The 20,382-nt window shown below is 51.0% G+C and overlaps 1 protein-coding gene across 1 annotated transcript in view; it reads left to right on the top strand.

Moving 5' to 3' along the window:
• The window catches only part of akap12b (A kinase (PRKA) anchor protein 12b), a 72,431-nt gene that overhangs the window by 34,305 nt on the left and 17,744 nt on the right, over positions 1-20,382 (top strand). The window contains exon 2 of the mRNA XM_064991289.1: positions 5,227-5,332. Coding sequence (XP_064847361.1) covers positions 5,227-5,332 — 106 coding nt within the window. The remainder of the gene's footprint in view (positions 1-5,226; positions 5,333-20,382) is intronic.

Genomic DNA, 20,382 nt, shown 5'->3' with positions numbered 1-20,382 from the left:
CCCCAACCCTAGCACCAACCCTAGCACCAGCCCCCGCCCCAACCCTAGCACCAGCCCCAACCCTAGCACCACCCCCAACCCTAGCACCAGCCCCAGTCCCAACCCTAGCACCAGCCCCAACCCTAGCACCAGCCCCAACCCCAGCACCAGCCCCAACCCTAGCACCACCCCAACCCCAACCCTAGCACCAGCCCCAACCCTAGCACCAGCCCCAACCCTAGCACCAGCCCCAACCCTAGCACCAGCCCCAACCCTAGCACCAGCCCCAACCCTAGCACCAGCCCCAACCCCAGCACCAGCCCCAACCCTAGCACCACCCCCAACCCCAACCCTAGCACCAGCCCCAACCCTAGCATCAGCCCCAACCCTAGCACCAGCCCCAGCCCCAACCCTAGCACCAGCCCCAACCCCAGCACCAGCCCCAACCCTAGCACCACCCCCAACCCCAAACCCAGCACCAGCCCCAACCCCAGCCCCAACCCTAGCACCACCCCCAACCCCAACCCTAGCACCAGCCCCAACCCCAGCACCAGCCCCAACCCTAGCACCAGCCCCAACCCTAGCACCAGCCCCAACCCCAGCACCAGCCCCAACCCCAGCACCAGCCCCAACCCCAGCACCAGCCCCAACCCTAGCACCAGCCCCAACCCTAGCACCAGCCCCAACCCCAACCCCAGCACCAGCCCCCACCCTAGCACCAGCCCCAACCCTAGCACCAGCCCCAGCCCCAACCCTAGCACCAGCCCCAACCCTAGCACCAGCCCCAACCCCAACCCTAGCACCAGCCCCAACCCCAACCCTAGCACCAGCCCCAACCCTAGCACCAGCCCCAACCCTAGCACCAGCCCCAACCCTAGCACCAGCCCCAAACCTAGCACCAGCCCCAACCCTAGCACCAGCCCCAACCCCAACCCTAGCACCAGCCCCAAACCTAGCACCAGCCCCAACCCCAACCCTAGCACCAGCCCCAAACCTAGCACCAGCCCCAACCCTAGCACCAGCCCCAACCCTATCACCAGCCCCAGTCCCAACCCTAGCACCAGCCCCAACCCTAGCACCAGCCCCAACCCTAGCACCAGCCCCAACCCTAGCACCAGCCCCAGTCCCAACCCTAGCACCAGCCCCAACCCTAGCACCAGCCCCAACCCCAACCCTAGCACCAGCCCCAACCCTAGCACCAGCCCCAACCCTAGCACCAGCCCCAACCCTAGCACCAGCCCCAACCCCAGCACCAGCCCCAGACCCAACCCTAGCACCAGCCCCACCCTAGCACCAGCCCCAACCCTAGCACCAGCCCCAACCCGAGCACCAGCCCCAACCCTAGCACTAGCCCCAACCCCAGCACCAGCCCCAGCCCCAACCCTAGCACCAGCCCCAACCCTAGCACCAGCCCTAACCCCAAACCTAGCACCAGCCCCAACCCTAGCACCAGCCCCAACCCCAGCACCAGCCACAGCCCCAACCCTAGCACCAGCCCCAGCCCCAACCCCAGCCCCATCCCCAACCCTAGCACCAACCCCAACCCTAGAACCAGCCCCAACCCCAGCACTAGCCCCATCCGTAGCACCAGCCCCAACCCTAGCACCAGCCCCAACCCCAGCCCCAACCCTAGCACCAGCCCCAACCCTAGCACCAGCCCCAACCCCAGCACCAGCCCTAACCCCAACTCCAGCCCCAACCCCAGCACCAGCCCCAGCTCCAACCCTAGCACCAGCACCAGCCCCAACCCCAGCTCCAGCCCCAACCCTAGCACCAGCCCCAACCCCAACCCTAGCACTAGCCCCAACCCTAGCACCAGCCCCAACCCCAGCACCAGCCCCAACCCCAGCACCAGCCCCAACCCTAGCACCAGCCCCAACCCTAGCACCAGCCCCAACCCCAACCCCAGCACCAGCCCCCACCCTAGCACCAGCCCCAACCCTAGCACCAGCCCCAACCCTAGCACCAGCCCCAGCCCCAACCCTAGCACCAGCCCCAACCCTAGCACCAGCCCCAACCCCAACCCTAGCACCAGCCCCAACCCCAGCACCAGCCCCAACCCTAGCACCAGCCCCAACCCTAGCACCAGCCCCAACCCTAGCACCAGCCCCAACCCCAACCCTAGCACCAGCCCCAACCCTAGCACCAGCCCCAACCCTAGCACCAGCCCCAACCCTAGCACCAGCCCCAACCCTAGCACCAGCCCCAAACCTAGCACCAGCCCCAACCCTAGCACCAGCCCCAACCCCAACCCTAGCACCAGCCCCAAACCTAGCACCAGCCCCAACCCTAGCACCAGCCCCAACCCTATCACCAGCCCCAATCCCAACCCTAGCACCAGCCCCAACCCTAGCACCAGCCCCAACCCTAGCACCAGCCCCAACCCTAGCACCAGCCCCAGTCCCAACCCTAGCACCAGCCCCAACCCTAGCACCAGCCCCAACCCCAACCCTAGCACCAGCCCCAACCCTAGCACCAGCCCAAACCCTAGCACTAGCCCCAACCCTAGCACCAGCCCCAGTCCCAACCCTAGCACCAGCCCCAACCCTAGCACCAGCCCAAACCCTAGCACTAGCCCCAACCCTATCACCAGCCCCAGACCCAACCCTAGCACCAGCCCCAGACCCAACCCTAGCACCAGCCCCAACCCTAGCACCAGCCCCAACCCCAGCACTAGCCCTATCCGTAGCACCAGCCCCAACCCCAGCACCAGCCCCAACCCTAGCACCAGCCCCAACCCTAGCACCAGCCCCAACCCTAGCACCAGCCCCAACCCTAGCACCAGCCCCAGCCCCAACCCTAGCACCAGCCCCAACCCCAACCCTAGCACCAGCCCCAACCCTAGCACCAGCCCCAACCCTAGCACCAGCCCCAACCCCAACCCTAGCACCAGCCCCAAACCTAGCACCAGCCCCAACCCTAGCACCAGCCCCAACCCCAACCCTAGCACCAGCCCCAAACCTAGCACCAGCCCCAACCCTAGCACCAGCCCCAACCCTAGCACCAGCCCCAGTCCCAACCCTAGCACCAGCCCCAACCCTAGCACCAGCCCCAACCCCAACCCTAGCACCAGCCCCAACCCTAGCACCAGTCCCAACCCTAGCACCAGCCCCAACCCTAGCACCAGCCCAAACCCTAGCACCAGCCCCAACCCTATCACCAGCCCCAGACCCAACCCTAGCACCAGCCCCAGACCCAACCCTAGCACCAGCCCCAACCCTAGCACCAGCCCCAACCCTAGCACCAGCCCCAACCCCAGCACCAGCCCCAACCCCAGCACCAGCCCCAACCCTAGCACCAGCCCCAACCCTAGCACCAGCCCCAACCCCAACCCCAGCACCAGCCCCCACCCTAGCACCAGCCCCAACCCCAGCACCAGCCCCAACCCTAGCACCAGCCCCAGCCCCAACCCTAGCACCAGCCCCAACCCTAGCACCAGCCCCAACCCCAACCCTAGCACCAGCCCCAACCCCAGCACCAGCCCCAACCCTAGCACCAGCCCCAACCCTAGCACCAGCCCCAACCCTAGCACCAGCCCCAACCCCAACCCTAGCACCAGCCCCAACCCTAGCACCAGCCCCAACCCTAGCACCAGCCCCAACCCTAGCACCAGCCCCAACCCTAGCACCAGCCCCAAACCTAGCACCAGCCCCAACCCTAGCACCAGCCCCAACCCCAACCCTAGCACCAGCCCCAAACCTAGCACCAGCCCCAACCCTAGCACCAGCCCCAACCCTATCACCAGCCCCAATCCCAACCCTAGCACCAGCCCCAACCCTAGCACCAGCCCCAACCCTAGCACCAGCCCCAACCCTAGCACCAGCCCCAGTCCCAACCCTAGCACCAGCCCCAACCCTAGCACCAGCCCCAACCCCAACCCTAGCACCAGCCCCAACCCTAGCACCAGCCCAAACCCTAGCACTAGCCCCAACCCTAGCACCAGCCCCAGTCCCAACCCTAGCACCAGCCCCAACCCTAGCACCAGCCCAAACCCTAGCACTAGCCCCAACCCTATCACCAGCCCCAGACCCAACCCTAGCACCAGCCCCAGACCCAACCCTAGCACCAGCCCCAACCCTAGCACCAGCCCCAACCCCAGCACTAGCCCTATCCGTAGCACCAGCCCCAACCCCAGCACCAGCCCCAACCCTAGCACCAGCCCCAACCCTAGCACCAGCCCCAACCCTAGCACCAGCCCCAACCCTAGCACCAGCCCCAGCCCCAACCCTAGCACCAGCCCCAACCCCAACCCTAGCACCAGCCCCAACCCTAGCACCAGCCCCAACCCTAGCACCAGCCCCAACCCCAACCCTAGCACCAGCCCCAAACCTAGCACCAGCCCCAACCCTAGCACCAGCCCCAACCCCAACCCTAGCACCAGCCCCAAACCTAGCACCAGCCCCAACCCTAGCACCAGCCCCAACCCTAGCACCAGCCCCAGTCCCAACCCTAGCACCAGCCCCAACCCTAGCACCAGCCCCAACCCCAACCCTAGCACCAGCCCCAACCCTAGCACCAGTCCCAACCCTAGCACCAGCCCCAACCCTAGCACCAGCCCAAACCCTAGCACCAGCCCCAACCCTATCACCAGCCCCAGACCCAACCCTAGCACCAGCCCCAGACCCAACCCTAGCACCAGCCCCAACCCTAGCACCAGCCCGCTGCCAAAGATCTGTTGGGACTCTGATGCCGTGATGAGGGTAGAAAGAGAAAGTGTGTCTGTCTGCTCGTGTATCTTGTCAGCGTGGTAGCATGAAACAGATGTGGGAAGGTGTGTACTGTAGCTGCTCTGTTATGAATTTGACATGATGTGCCATTAGTTGAATGGAGGAAAAACCTTTTTATGGGTTGGCTGCTGTCATGACATGACAATGAATGGATTGAATAGTGTGGGAGACTGTGTTTTGTTCCTGATTAGTATCTCTGCTATAGTGTATTATTGTTGGAGCTATCTAACAGTGCTGTGTTTCCTCTCTCTCTCTCTCTCTCTCTCTCTCTCTCTCTCTCTCTCTCTCTCTCTGTCTGTCTGTCTGTCTGTCTGTCTGTCTGTCTGTCTGTCTGTCTGTCTGTCTGTCTGTCTGTCTGTCTCTCTCTCTTTCTCTCTATCTTGCTCTCTCTCTGTCTCTCTCTCTCCCTCTCTCTCTCTCTGACTGTCTGTCACTCTCTCTTTCTGTCTGTCTGTCACTCTCTGTCTCTCTTTCTCTCTCTCTCTGTCTCTCTCTCTCATGCACTCTCTCTCCTCATCAGCTCCAGCAGACGAATGGACAGATCTCCATCTCCAGTTTGATTGGGAAGGTAGACGAGCAGACAAAGCTCCATGGCCACTCAGAGGACAACACGCTAACAGAGGAAGGTAAGAGAGAGTTGTATAGTCACTGTATATCTATGTGATTTTGTGTTTGTCTGTGAACTAGTGTTTATGTATGGAGTGTCTGTGTGCTTTCGATGTGCAGATGTGTGGGGGTGTGTGTGTTCGTGTGTGTGTGTGTGTGTGTGTGTGTGTGTGTGTGTCTGTGTGTGTGTGTGTGTGTGTGTGTGTGTGTGTGTGTGTGTGTGTGTGTGTGTGTGTGTGTGTGTGTGTGTGTGTGTGTGTGTGTGTGTGTGTGTGTGTGTGTGTGTGTGTGTGTATGTGTGTGTGTGTGTGTGTGTGTGGTATGGCCCCTGACTGACACAAAAACACCCTGCCACCCATGTTCAGCCTCTGGCCCTACAGCTATGTCCTCCTGAGAGCCTCTTGATCCTTCACTAATCTCTCTGTCAACACTGAAGGGACACCTACGCAGTCTCCTATTGTAACAGGTTGCTCACACACTCACATATCCAACATACGCAACACACATCTGGACTGCATGGAGGCTCCGAGGAGTTGTTCTAGGTAATCCAATGTAAGACTGTGTGCAGACATGCCTATCCACTTAAAGTAGCCTAACAGTAATTTGTCTGTGGGGTCTTAAAACTAAAGCCAGGTAGAATTCCTCGCTCTTAAAGCTGAGTTTCTGTGGTCGGCATCTGGAAGATAAGGAGGAGACATACAGGAGTGCGGAATGCATAATACATTTTAAAAATCTAGATAATCAGTAACTGACCCAACATCATTGGGTTGGGGGCCATGTTTTTCCTATGATATCAGATTAATTTTCCCAGGGTTGTCATGGAAACAAGCCTGAACTTTCCACCGTCCTGCTCTGGTTCGACGTCTCCCTCTGTGTGTGTTTGTTTATTTACTTTAAGGTTCCTTCGTGGTCTCCCTCTATCTGGGAGGGCTGCAGGAGCACGGCTTCCCAACCTAAATATTTAGCAGGCCGTGACCTGGCTCGGCACCGTTTAATAACTCCGTTCAGCCAGGGGAAGGAGTAACTCTATACTACTTTAAACAGACAGATATGTCACATACCACACCGTCAAAAAGCCTGTTTAATAACCTATTTAATGAAGCGATTCTGTACGTTTATCGAGTAACCGAATAACCCTCAGAACAGAGAGATATGGTACGTACGTAGAGAATGATTTGATGAGATGAGACACATTCTATATGAATGTACTGAAATCTGATTTAATTCTGTAGACAGTCCTGTGGAAATGAGGAGGGTTGAGGTGAAAACATTCACAATGGAAAATATACATTTTCTGAAGTGACTTTGATAGGTTTTCTCATAAGTAATAAGGATATATCAAATGTGTCTTCAACCATGATGAAGACTGAAGGAATCCTCTTAAACAAGACTGTCAAACATACGGCCTGTGGGCCAGATCTGGTTTGGGGGAAAAATCTGGAATTGACTGCTAGGAATTAGACAAACAAATCATCCCTCCTCTGGACCTCGTTGAAGACCGGACGAATCCCCTGGGGCAAAATGAGTTTGACACCCCTAAATGATACAGCCAGTGGCCCTTCAGGCCCACCTCCTGTGTGTAGTGATATACCCCTTACATACCAAGATGTTTTGCTGCCAATTTGACCATGGATCCAACTTTTTGCCGCCTTTTCTTATATTTGCTCACAACAAAGCCTGTACTTTTATTTCCACTAACTGAGGCAGTCATGAATGCGGTGAAGTTCTGCCCGCGGCTTAGTATGAAACGTAGCCATAATGCCGAGGCGGTATCGGCACTACGCTCTTAAGCTGTTGATGGTCGCTCGGCAGCGCCCGTTACAGGCTGTTACCATCATCATGGTAGTTCTAAACTTTGCCAGGCATATCACTTGGCAGCAGTGCTTTGCATCCACCACTATGCACTGTTTTCCCTCATCTGGATGGATCCAGAGATATTTCCTGTGGAAATGATTATCACCGAATGACGGAAATATTTCAATGAAGTAGGCTAATATAATTAAAGGCATGTATCAAATGATTGCTTACTGACACTCCCAAAGTTATTTGAGGCAATAGCGTACCGGTTTGTTGTCAACTACATGATAATTATTGGACAGTTTTGATTGGCACAGTGCCATCGCGTTGCTTTGCATGTGGAAACTCGTCTTGATAAATCAATCAATGTCAGATCCTTGTTTTCACTGAATCTCCTTTGGAAATTTGGTCCCAGTCAGATGGGTGGAATGTTGAGCGCTGTTCAGGACCAACTTTAGTCGAGTTGGCTCATTTCTAAGCACCTTGACAGCAGTGTCACTCAAGTTGTGTGGGGAAAATATCATTTCTATTTGATTCTGTAATATTTCAGTGTATTCTTAAAATACTGTGTGTGTGTTGACTGTGATCAGGGCAAGGAAATGTGGGTCTTGTCTGTTTAATGAACAAAATAACTAACTATATTTCATTTGCATGGAGCAGCCATGTAGCCTAGGCTGCACAGACCAGTAGCCAAACATAATTCAACTCAAAATATTATATTCTGTTCTTTTGAAAATACATTTGATTAGTCTTATAATGTTTCTTAGGACCTGCCTAAACAAATAAAACATGTATTTCTTTGTGATGGTGTATATTCAATGATTTTACTTAAGTAGCTGCCCACCCACATCGACACACATGTACCTCACTCTTTAACGTGCCATCAGGTGCACCGAAGGTATAAAAGGCTGATGCTGGCAAGAATGTGGTCAAATTCAGCCTGCTTGAAAAGGGCTCATGTAAACATTGCCCCATTTCTTTTAACAGGCAACCTACCGTAAATCCTATGTGAGAAGTGTAATAGATAGCTCTGCTTGTAACGATACATAGATATATGTGGGTTTATCTGCTGTACTGCACCAGGCGGGAGGGAGAACCTTTGAAGTCTGAATGTTTACTCTGTGGTAGCAGGAGAGAATAGTCTGTCATCTCTGTGGTAGCAGGACAGGATAGTCTGTAGTCTCTGTGGTAGCAGGAGAGTATAGTCTGTAGTCTCTGTGGTAGCAGGAGAGAATAGTCTGTCATCTCTGTGGTAGCAGGACAGGATAGTCTGTAGCCTCTGTGGTAGCAGTAGAGGATAGTCTGTCATCTCTGTGGTAGCAGGAGAGGATAGTCTGTAGTCTCTGTGGTAGCAGGAGAGGATAGTCTGTCGTCTCTGTGGTAGCAGGAGAGGATAGTCTGTAGCCTCTGTGGTAGCAGGAGAGTATAGTCTGTCATCTCTGTGGTAGCAGGAGAGGATAGTCTGTAGTCTCTGTGGTAGCAGGAGAGTATAGTCTGTAGTCTCTGTGGTAGCAGGACAGGATAGTCTGTAGTCTCTGTGGTAGCAGGAGAGTATAGTCTGTAGTCTCTGTGGTGTAGCAGGAGAGTATAGTCTGTAGTCTCTGTGGTAGCAGGAGAGGATAGTCTGTCGTCTCTGTGGTAGCAGGAGAGTATAGTCTGTCGTCTCTGTGGTAGCAGGAGAGTATAGTCTGTAGTCTCTGTGGTAGCAGGAGAGTATAGTCTGTAGTCTCTGTGGTAGCAGGAGAGTATAGTCTGTAGTCTCTGTGGTAGCAGGAGAGGATAGTCTGTCGTTTCTCTGGTAGCAGGAGAGTATAGTCTGTAGTCTCTGTGGTAGCAGGAGAGGATAGTCTGTAGTCTCTGTGGTAGCAGTAGAGGATAGTCTGTCATCTCTGTGGTAGCAGGACAGGATAGTCTGTAGTCTCTGTGGTAGCAGGAGAGGATAGTCTGTCGTCTCTGTGGTAGCAGGAGAGGATAGTCTGTAGTCTCTGTGGTAGCAGGAGAGGGTAGTCTGTAGTCTCTGTTGTAGCAGGAGAGTATAGTCTGTAGTCTCTGTGGTAGCAGGAGAGGATAGTCTGTCGTCTCTGTGGTAGCAGGAGAGGATAGTCTGTAGTCTCTGTGGTAGCAGGAGAGGATAGTCTGTAGTCTCTGTGGTAGCAGGAGAGGGTAGTCTGTAGTCTCTGTTGTAGCAGGAGAGTATAGTCTGTAGTCTCTGTGGTAGCAGGAGAGGATAGTCTGTCGTCTCTGTGGTAGCAGGAGAGGGTAGTCTGTCGTATCTGGTAGCAGGAGAGGATAGTCTGTCGTCTCTGTGGTAGCAGGAGAGGATAGTCTGTCGTCTCTGTGGTAGCAGGAGAGGGTAGTCTGTAGTCTCAGTGGTAGCAGGAGAGGATAGTCTGTCGTATCTGGTAGCAGGAGAGGATAGTCTGTCGTATCTGTGGTAGCAGGAGAGGATAGTCTGTAGTCTCTGTGGTAGCAGGAGAGGATAGTCTGTAGTCTCTGTGGTAGCAGGAGAGGATAGTCTGTCGTATCTGGTAGCAGGAGAGGATAGTCTGTCGTATCTGTGGTAGCAGGAGAGGATAGTCTGTAGTCTCTGTGGTAGCAGGAGAGGGTAGTCTGTAGTCTCTGTGGTAGCAGGAGAGGATAGTCTGTCGTATCTGGTAGCAGGAGAGGATAGTCTGTAGTCTCTGTGGTAGCAGGAGAGGATAGTCTGTCGTCTCTGTGGTAGCAGGAGAGGATAGTCTGTAGTCTCTGTGGTAGCAGGAGAGGATAGTCTGTAGTCTCTGTGGTAGCAGGAGAGGGTAGTCTGTAGTCTCTGTGGTAGCAGGAGAGGATAGTCTGTCGTATCTGGTAGCAGGAGAGGATAGTCTGTAGTCTCTGTGGTAGCAGGAGAGGATAGTCTGTCATCTCTGTGGTAGCAGGAGAGGATAGTCTGTAGTCTCTGTGGTAGCAGGAGAGGGTAGTCTGTAGTCTCTGTGGTAGCAGGAGAGAATAGTCTGTCGTATCTGGTAGCAGGAGAGGATAGTCTGTCGTCTCTGTGGTAGGACTAGCAGTGTATCAATTCTTTGCTTGTTATTTCATTGATCCTCTATTTTTCCTGTCTTACACAAAAGCTGCTACCTAGTCTAGAGAAAGGGAGGGAGGGAGGGAGGCCTTCACCAGGAGCTGATAAAATAGCAGAAGGTTTGAGGGAAACAGAAGCAGGCATTCCTCTGATAACACAACATCAGAGAGAACACCCCAGCTCCACACATCACATCATAGGAGACCGACTCTACTCTTTACAGACCCCACACACTCTGTCTGACCAAACTAGGCTATTTACAATGTAATCGGAGCAGCCTAATACAGACCAGCAGCACACATCTAAACTAGTATAGACCAGCACAAACCATAATAACACATACCAGCTCATACCAGTTTATTGACCAGCATCAAGCAAAGAAAATATGAAGTGATGCTTTTGTTAGCATATCTCTTGTACCCACACACTGACGTTGTGGAGTTACCTACCCCAAAACGGATCATGACAGAGACAGTTGAAACCCAGCTCAAACTAGTCAGTGGTCACTGTGACTGCTTGCAAACTCTCTCAAGTCCCTAACACTTTTGAGTCTCAGAGGAAAAGACAAACTCTACATTTGTAGAGTCCTGGTTTTGTGACACAACATTTACCTCAGAGGATTACGGAGAAAGGAACTAAGTAAATATTACATGGAGCTATGGAGGACTAGGCCAAAATAGCTCTCCAGGAGAGAAAGAGAGAGATCAAGAGAGAGATAGAGAGAGAAAGAGAGACGAGGGAAGAAGGAGAGAGTGGGACAAATCCGCCACACCCCTACACACCACACAACGGTGGGTGGGTTCCGAGTTATGAATCATTGTTTGTCCCATAGAGAGAGAGAGAGAGAGAGAGAGAGAGAGAGAGAGAGAGAGAGAGAGAGACAGAGAGAGAGACAGAGTGAGACAGAGAGAGAGAGAGAGAGAGAGAGACAGAGACAGAGAGAGACAGAGAGAGAGACAGAGAGAGAGACAGAGAGAGAGACAGAGAGAGACAGAGAGAGAGAGAGAGAGACAGAGAGACAGAGAGAAACAGAGAGAGAGAGACAGAGAGAGAGAGACAGAGAGGGCGAGAGACAGAGAGAGAGAGGGAGAGAGAGACAGACAGACAGAGAGAGACAGGGAGAGAGAGAGAGACAGACAGAGAGAGACAGGGAGGGAGAGAGAGAGAGAGGGGGGGGATGAGGGAGACAAAAGGACAGAAAACAGAGAAAGCGAAGCTAAAGTTGATACCCTATTATGAAAGTGTGACATATTTTTACATTTACTAATAAATCCCAGTAATACATGGGAACAGTGGGGTGTCTGGTGTGTGCGTGTGCGTGTGTGAGAGTGTGTGTGTGTGTGTGAGAGTGTGTGATGTCTGTGAGGGCCCAGAGGATGACATCAAGCCTGACTAATTCACTGGACAGAGTCAAGCCTTCTCCTCCCAGGTGGCTGGCATTGTGCTAAAGAGGACATATGAAGTATTCTGGGGGTCGGGGGGGTGCTCTTTGTACAGGAATTTCAGGCAGTGTGTGTGTGCGTGTGTGTGTGCGTGTGTGTGTGTGTGTGTGTGTGTGTGTGTGTGTGTGTGTGTGTGTGTGTGTGTGTGTGCCTTAGCATGTGTGTGTTGTACGCACTGTGTATTTTGTTGTATGCACTGTGTGTGTGTGTGTGTGTGTGTGTGTGTGTGTGTGTGTGTGTGTGTGTGTGTGTGTGTGTGTGTGTGTGTGTGTGTGTGTGTGTGTGTGTGTGTGTGTGTGTGTGTGTGCGCCTTAGCATGTGTGTGTTGTATGCACTGTGTGTTTTTTTAATGCACTGCGTGTGTGTGTGTGTGTGTGTGTGTGTGTGTGTGTGTGTGTGTGTGTGTGTGTGTGTGTGTGTGTGTGTGTGTGTGTGTGTGTGTGTGCTGAGTGTGTAGTTCCCCTCCAAGCTGGATTGACTCAGTCAGGCATGGCCTGGAACGGCTGCTGTGCTGTGGGACGGACGTTAGTAGCGTTGCCAGAACGTTCCATCACCCCTCTGGAAGGGACCTCTCCCCTCGGCCCTTGCTTTAGCAATGCTTCTCCTCTGCCAATACAACCCCTGCTCCCTCCAAACTCCCTGCACACTACGACTAGCTAACACAGCAGCAATCATGCAAACCAGCATCCAGCCTTTTCCTGTTGTTATTTTGCCAGTTTGTTTCACTTATTTTCCAATTGATGGAACTCATTTTTGTGAGAATTTTCTCAGTTAAGTGGCTTTTGTTCCACCAACATCTGTTTGCACGCATGATTTTGGATGAGAATTCAGTGTTGGTTTGTGTGCTATTATATGTACAAACACTGTATTCACAGATGTCCGCTCTGAAGATGACTTACAACAGAAAGCCAGTGAAAGAAGCTATTAGGAATACAGGGTTCAAACATTTCAGCTCTTAAGTCCCCAGAGATCATCAGACTCTAACTGAATTACCCCTTTATCTACACAGTACATTTTGCACAATTACCCCTTTATCTACACAGTACATTTTACACAATTACCCCTTTATCTACACAGTACATTTTACACAATTACCCCTTTATCTACACAGTACATTTTACACAATTACCCCTTTATCTACACAGTACATTTTACACAATTACCCCTTTATCTACACAGTACATTTTACACAATTACCCCTTTATCTACACAGTACATTTTACACAATTACCCCTTTATCTACACAGTACATTTTACACAGTCATTTGTCACGTAACATTTGTATTAGTATTTATTAAGAATCCCAAAGGCAGCAGCTAATCTTCCTGGGGTCCAGCAACATTAAGGCAGTTCTAGAGTTCTTAGATATAGAGATCCACGCCTGGATTCCGTGGGCGGCAAGGTAAGGACATGTAAAGAGAGGAAGAATCTTTTGGAATGTGACGGTGTGCTTAAATCCATTGGAGACCTCTAGACGTTTTAAGATATAGTGAAGTCATCACTTGTGGCTATTGGCCCCCCAGTTATTCTCAGACCCCCCCCCCCCAGCCCTTCTTCGTCTCCCAAACTACTCCTCTCTCATCTGTCCCATCATCAGGGCAGCCTATCTACCCACCCTCCCTAGCCCTAAGCTGATTTAAGATGGTGTTCATTGGATAGCAGCTTACAGGCTCCTGACCAGTTCGGCTATTTTATGTGCTTTGTTTTTTTAAACATAATGTCTCCGACATCATTTCCTATGGCAGAAAACAGCTTCTGGACATCAGAACAACGTTCACTAACCTCCAATTTTGGATGAACATTTCTTCTCTGGACGATCTGCTTACTCCAGTTCAGGCCCTGATCTCCGGGACTCGAAAGAGGAAGAGGCTGAGAAAGAGAGGCAGGCGAGCGGCATTTTGACAAGACTATGTCAGCGAACAAATACACCGCCATTGTTCTGTTGACGATCGTGACGTCACTGGAGAACAAACTGTAGGAGCTCCGTTCAAAACTATCCTGTCAACAGGACCTGAAAAACTGTGATATCCTATGTTTCTCAGAGTCGTGGCTTAACGAAGACATGAATATGCAGTTGAAGTCGGAAGTTTACATACACTTAGGTTGGAGTCATTAAATCTCGTTTTTCAACCACTCAACAAATTTCTTGTTAACAAACTAGTTTTGGCAAGTCGGTTACGACATCTACTTTGTGCATGACACAAGTAATTTTTCCAACAATGATTACAGACAGATTATTTCACTTATAATTCACTGTATCACAATTCCAGGGGGTCAGAAGTTTACATACACTAAGTTCACTGTGTCTTTAAACAGCTTGGAAAATTCCAAAAACTGATGCCATGGCTTTAGAAGCTTCTGATAGGCTAATTGACATCATTTGAGTCAATTGGTGGTGTACCTATGGATGTATTTCAAGGCCTACTTTCAAACTCAGTACCTCTTTGTTTGACATCATGGGAAAATCAAAAGAAATCAGCCAAGACCTCAGAAAAGAAAATTGTAGACCTCCACAAGTCTGGTTCATCCTTGGGAGCAACTTCCAAATGCCTGAAGGTACCACGTTCATCTGTACAAACAATAGTACGCAAGTATAAACACCATGGGACCACGTAGCCGTCATACCGCTCAGGAAAGAGTCGCGTTCTGTCTCCTAGAGATGAACGTACTTTTGTGCGAAAAGTGCAAATCAATCCCAGAACAACAGCAAAGGACCTTGTGAAGATTCTGGAGGAAACAGGTACAAAGTATCTATATCCACAGTAAAACGAGTTCTATATCGACATAACCTGAAAGGCCGCTCAGCAAGGAAGAAGCCACTGCTCCAAAACCGTCCTAAAAAAGCCAGACTACGGTTTGCAACTCCACATGGGGACAAAGATCGTACTTTTTGGAGAAATGTCCTCTGGTCTGATGAAACAAAAATAGAACTGTTTGGCCATAATGACCATCATTATGTTTGGAGGAAAAAGGGGAGGCTTACAAGCCGAAGAACACCATCCCAACCGTGAAGCACGGCACTTTTTGTTAAAAACAGCTGGTGCGCGATCTCTAATGTTAAGGAAGTCTTGAGTTTTTGCTCACCTGAGTTTGAATACCTCGTGATAAGCTGTAGACCTTATTACAGTATTTAACAAGAGAGTTTTCATCTTTCATAGCTGAACTGAAATCCGTTTTACCTCATTTTTAGCAGCATGTCACCTGTGTAGAGACTACAAAACTGTAGATTAGGTTTAGGGGATATACCATTTATATCCTTTGCTGGGATATTTCGAAATATCAATGGTACAATTTTCAATCCCATTTAAAATAAACTATATATACAAAAGTATGTGGACACCCATTCAAATTAGTGCGTTCAGCTATTTCCGCCACAGTCATTGCTGCCAGGTGTCTAAAATCGAGCACACAGCCATGTAATCTCCATAGACAAACATTGGCAGTAGAATGACCTGACTGAAGACTTCAGTGACTTTCAATGTGGCATCGTCATAGGATGCCACCTTTCCAGAAAGTCAGTTTGTCAAATTTCTGCCCTGCCAGAGCTGCCCCGGACAAATGTAAGTGCTGCTATTGTGAAGTGGAAACGTCTACAACATTGGCTCACAGAACGGGACCGCAGAGTGCTGAAGTGTGTAACACGTAAAAATCTTCTTTCCTTGGTTGCAACACTCACATCACAACACTAAGTTCCAAAGTGCCTCTGGAAGCAATGTCAGTACAAGAACTGTTCATCGAGAGCTTCATGGAATGGGTTTCTATGGTTGAGCAGCCACACACAAGCCTTAGATCAATCATCATGCGCAACGCCAAGCGTCGGCTGGAGTGGTGTAAAGCTCGCCGCCATTGGACTCTGGAGCAGTGGAAACGTTCTCTGGAGTGATGAATCATGCTTCACCATCTGGCAATCTGACGGACTAATCTGGGTTTGGCGGATGCCAGGAGAACGCTACCTGCCCCAATGCATAGTGCCAACTGTAAAGTTTGGTGGATGAGGAATAATGGTCTGGGCTGTTGTTCATGGTTCGGGCTAGGCCCGTTAGTTCCAATGAAGGGAAATCTTAACGCTACAGCATACAATGACATTCTAGACGATTCTGTGCTTCCAACTTTGTGGCAAGTTTACAGAAGGCCGGCCACCTGGGTGGCGGAGTGGTCTATGGCACTGCATCGCAGCGCTAGCTGTGCCACCAGAGACTCTGGGTTGGCACCCAGGGTCTGTCGCAGCCGCCCGCGACTGGGAGGTCAGTAGGGCGACGCACAATTGGCCTAGCGTCGTCCAGGTTAGGGAGGGTTTGGCCGGTAGGGATATGATTAGAAATGATTAGTCGAGATCAGCGTGGAAGAATTTGACTGGCCTGCACAGAGACATGAATTGGATTGCTGACCTAATCGCCCAACATCACTGATGCTTTTGTGGCTGAGTGGAAGAAAGTCCCCCGCAGCAATGTTCCAACTTCTAGTGGAAAGCCTTCCCAGAAGACTGGAGGCTGTTATAGCAGCAATGTTCCAACATCTAGTGGAGAGCCTTCCCAGAAGACTGGAGGCTGTTATAGCAGCAATGTTCCAACATCTAGTGGAAAGCCTTCCCAGAAGACTGGAGGCTGTTATAGCAGCAATGTTCCAACATCTAGTGGAGAGCCTTCCCAGAAGACTGGAGGCTGTTATAGCAGCAATGTTCCAACTTCTAGTGGAAAGCCTTCCCAGAAGACTGGAGGCTGTTATAGCAGCAATGTTCCAACTTCTAGTGGAAAGCCTTCCCAGAAGACTGGAGGCTGTTATAGCAGCAATGTTCCAACTTCTAGTGGAAAGCCTTCCCAGAAGACTGGAGGCTGTTATAGCAGCAATGTTCCAACATCTAGTGGAAAGCCTTCCCAGAAGACTGGAGGCTGTTATAGCAGCAATGTTCCAACTTCTAGTGGAAAGCCTTCCCAGAAGACTGGAGGCTGTTATAGCAGCAATGTTCCAACTTCTAGTGGAAAGCCTTCCCAGAAGACTGGAGGCTGTTATAGCAGCAATGTTCCAACATCTAGTGGAAAGCCTTCCCAGAAGACTGGAGGCTGTTATAGCAGCAATGTTCCAACATCTAGTGGAAAGCCTTCCCAGAAGACTGGAGGCTGTTATAGCAGCAAAGGGGGGACCAAGTCCATATTAATGCCCATGATTTTGGGATGTTCCATAGTCACAAAAATATTATTTGTGAAAAATGTTTGCATCCCTGTTAGTGAGCATTTCTCCTTTGCCAAGATAATCCATCCACCTGACAGATGTGGCATATCAAGAAGGTAGGCAACAATACATCCGCCATGCTGACCATCAACACGGGGGGGGGGGGTTCAGGGGTGTGTGTTTAGTCCCCAGCTGTACTCCCTGTTAACCCACTACTGCGTGGCCAAGCACAACTCCAACACCATCATTAAGTTTGCTGACAACACGGTGGTGGTAGGACTGATCACCAACGAAGATGAGGCAGCCTAAAGAGAGGAGGTCAGAGACCTGGCAGTGCGATGTCAATACAACAACCTCTTCCTCAACGTCAGCAAGGCAAAGGAACTGATTGTGGACTACAGGAAACGGAGGGGCGAGCACGCCCCCATCCACATCGACGGGACTGTACTGGAGCGGGTTGAGAGTTTCAAGTTCCTCGGTGTCTACATCACTAAGGAATTAACATGGTCCCCACACACCCACACAACTGTGAAGAGGGCACGACAGCGCCTCTTCTCCCTCAGGAGGCTGAAAAGATTTGGCATAGACCCTCAGATCCTTATAAAGTTCTACAGCTGCACCATTGAGAGCATCTTGACTGGCTGCATCAGCGCTTGGTACGGCAACTGCAAGGCACCCGACCACAAGGCACCCGACCACAAGGCGCAATAGTTGGTAGTAAAGTACACCACTGGGGCTGAGCCCCCTACCATCCACGATCTCAAAACCAGGCGCTGGTATTTCAGAGGAAGAAACACATTTTTTTTAAAGACCGCCCCCTCTCTCCGTCTAACCTCCCCCTCCCTCCCTCGAACCTCTAACCTCTCCCTCTACCTCCCCCTCTCTCCCTCTAACCTCCCTCTCTCTCCCTCTAACCTCCTTCTCTCTCCCTCTCTCCTCCCCTTCTCTCCCCCTAACCTCGTCGTCTCTCCCTCTAACCTCCCCTCTCTCCCTCTAACCTCCTCCTCTCTCCCTCTAACCTCCTCCTCTCTCCATCTAACCTCCCCCTCTCTCCATCTAATCTCCCCCTCTCTCCTCCCCCTCTCTCCCTCTAACCTCCCCCTCTCTCCTCCCCCTCTAACCTCGTCATCTCTCCCTCTAACCTCCGCCTCCCTCTAACCTCCCCCTCTCTCCCTCGAACCTCCCTCTCTCTACCTCTAACCACCCCTCTCTCCCTCTAACCTCCCCCTCCATCCTCCCCCTCTCTCCCTCTAACCTCCCCTTCTCTCATCCCCCTCTAACCTCATTGTCTCTCCCTCTAACCTCCCCTCTCTCCCTCTAACCTCCCCCTCTCTCCCCCTAACCTCGTCGTCTCTCCCTCTAACCTCCCCCTAACCTTGTCGTCTCTCCCTCTCACCTCCCTCTCTCTCCTTCTAACCTACCCCTCTTTCCCTCTAACCTCACCCTCTATCCCTTTGACCTCCCCCTCCCTCTAACCTCCACTCTCTCCCTCTAACCTCCCCTCTCTTTCCCTCTAACCTCCCCTCTCTCCCTCTAACCTCCCCCTCTTTCCCTCTAACCTCCCTCTCTTTCCCTCTAACCTCCCTCTGTCTCCCTCTAACCTCCCCCTCTTTCCCTCTAACCTCCCCTCTCTCCCTCTAACCTCCCTCCCTCTCCCTCTAACCTCCCCCTCTTTCCCTCTAACCTCCCCTCTCTCCCTCTAACCTCCCCCTCTTTCCCTCTAACCTCCCCTTCTCTTGCTCTTACCTCCCCCTCTCAATCTCTAACTCAGGCACAGAAAGACGGTAGAGTAAGAATGGTAAAGTGCCCAAAGAGAGAGATGTCAGAAAGGAGATGGAGAATGGTTCTCTTTGCTCCCATGAATGGAGCACTTTCAGGGTGTCTGAAAGAGATTTGGGACTGGGCAAAGGACCACCCCACCACACCCCATCAACCCCTGGCCTCTTCACATGGCTAACACTTTCTACCAGTCTGGGTGGGATACATACTTAACAATGTTTAATATGAACAGAAACACAACTTTAACACACACAGTATACAGTGTGGCAAAAAGTATTTAGTCAGCCACCAATTGTGCAAGTTCTCCCACTTAAAAAGATGAGAGAGGCCTGTAATTTTCATCATAGGTACACTTCAACTATGACAGACAAAATGAGAAAAAAATCCAGAAAATCACATTGTAGGATTTTTAATGAGTTTATTTGCAAATTATGGTGGAAAATAAGTATTTGGTCAATAACAAAAGTTTATCTCAATACTTTGTTATATACCCTTTGTTGACAATGACAGAGGTCAAACGTTTTCTGTAAGTCTTCACAAGGTTTTCACACACTGTTGCTGGTATTTTGGCCCATTCCTCCATGCAGATCTCCTCTAGAGCAATGATGTTTTGGGGCTGTTGCTGGGCAACACGGACTTTCAACTCCCTCCAAAGATGATGGAAGGAGGTTTTCACTCAAAATCTCACGATACATGGCCCCATTCATTCTTTCCTTTACACGGATCAGTCGTCCTTGTCCCTTTGCAGAAAAACAGCCCCAAAGCATGATGTTTCCACCCCCATACCTCACAGTATGTATGGTGTTCTTTGGATGCAATTCAGCATTCTTTGTCCTCCAAACACGATGAGTTGAGTTTTTACCAAAAAGTTATATTTTGGTTTCATCTGACCATATGACATTCTCCCAATCTTCTTCTGGATCATGCAAATACTCTCTTGTCTGTCATAGTTGAAGTGTACCTATGATGAAAATTACAGGCCTCTCTCATCTTTTTAAGTGGGAGAACCTGCACAATTGGTGGCTGACTAAATACTTTTTTGCCCCACTGTATTTCTATACATCAAAACATCCAACTGAGTCGCGAACAGAGTTGCTAACTTGTTTAGTAAGACTAACTTATTTAGTAAGACTAACTTGTTAAGTGGAATTTTGCTTAGTGAAATACAATCCAAGTCAAGCATGACAGGTCCATTGATCTCAACCATTGGATTTAGCATTATTTTCTAAAGCTTGATTTAAAGACTGATTCTTGGAAACCTTTTATTATGGAGGACACCGGTTCTCTGGAGTCGTTTGTACAATGTACTGCTAATTCTGTAACAGGGAGGTCAATTGGAGATGATTCATTACAATGAAAGTATGTTGACCGAGCCCAGATGTCTTGTCATTACAGAGAAAGTTCAATAGAGAGCCTCCCGAGTGGCTGCAACTGGGAGGCCCACGAGGTGGCGCACAACTGGCCCAGCTTTGTCAGAGGTTAGGGGAGAGTTTGTCAAGCCGGGATATCCTTATCCCATCGCGCTCTAGTGACTCCTTGTGGCGGGCTGGGTGCATGCACGCTGACTACGGTCGCCAGCTTTACAGTGTTTCCTCCGACACATTGGTGCGGCCGGCTTCCGGGTTAAGCGAGCAGTGTGTCAAGAAGCAGTGTGGCTTGGCCGGGTCGTGTTTCGGAGGACGCATGGCTCTCGACCTTCGCCTCTCCCGAGTCCGTACGGGAGTTGCAGCGTGCAGCGATGGGACAAGACTGTAACTACCTCTTAGATATCACAAAAAAAGGGTTAAAAGTACACACATTTTTTAAAGAAACTTCAATAGAGGCA

Source organism: Oncorhynchus masou, chromosome 16 (genome assembly GCF_036934945.1).
Source record: "Oncorhynchus masou masou isolate Uvic2021 chromosome 16, UVic_Omas_1.1, whole genome shotgun sequence".
NCBI classification, from domain to species: Eukaryota; Metazoa; Chordata; class Actinopteri; order Salmoniformes; family Salmonidae; genus Oncorhynchus; species Oncorhynchus masou.
The sequence above is the reverse complement of the archived record's forward strand: the minus strand, read 5'-3'. Positions and strand labels throughout refer to the sequence as shown.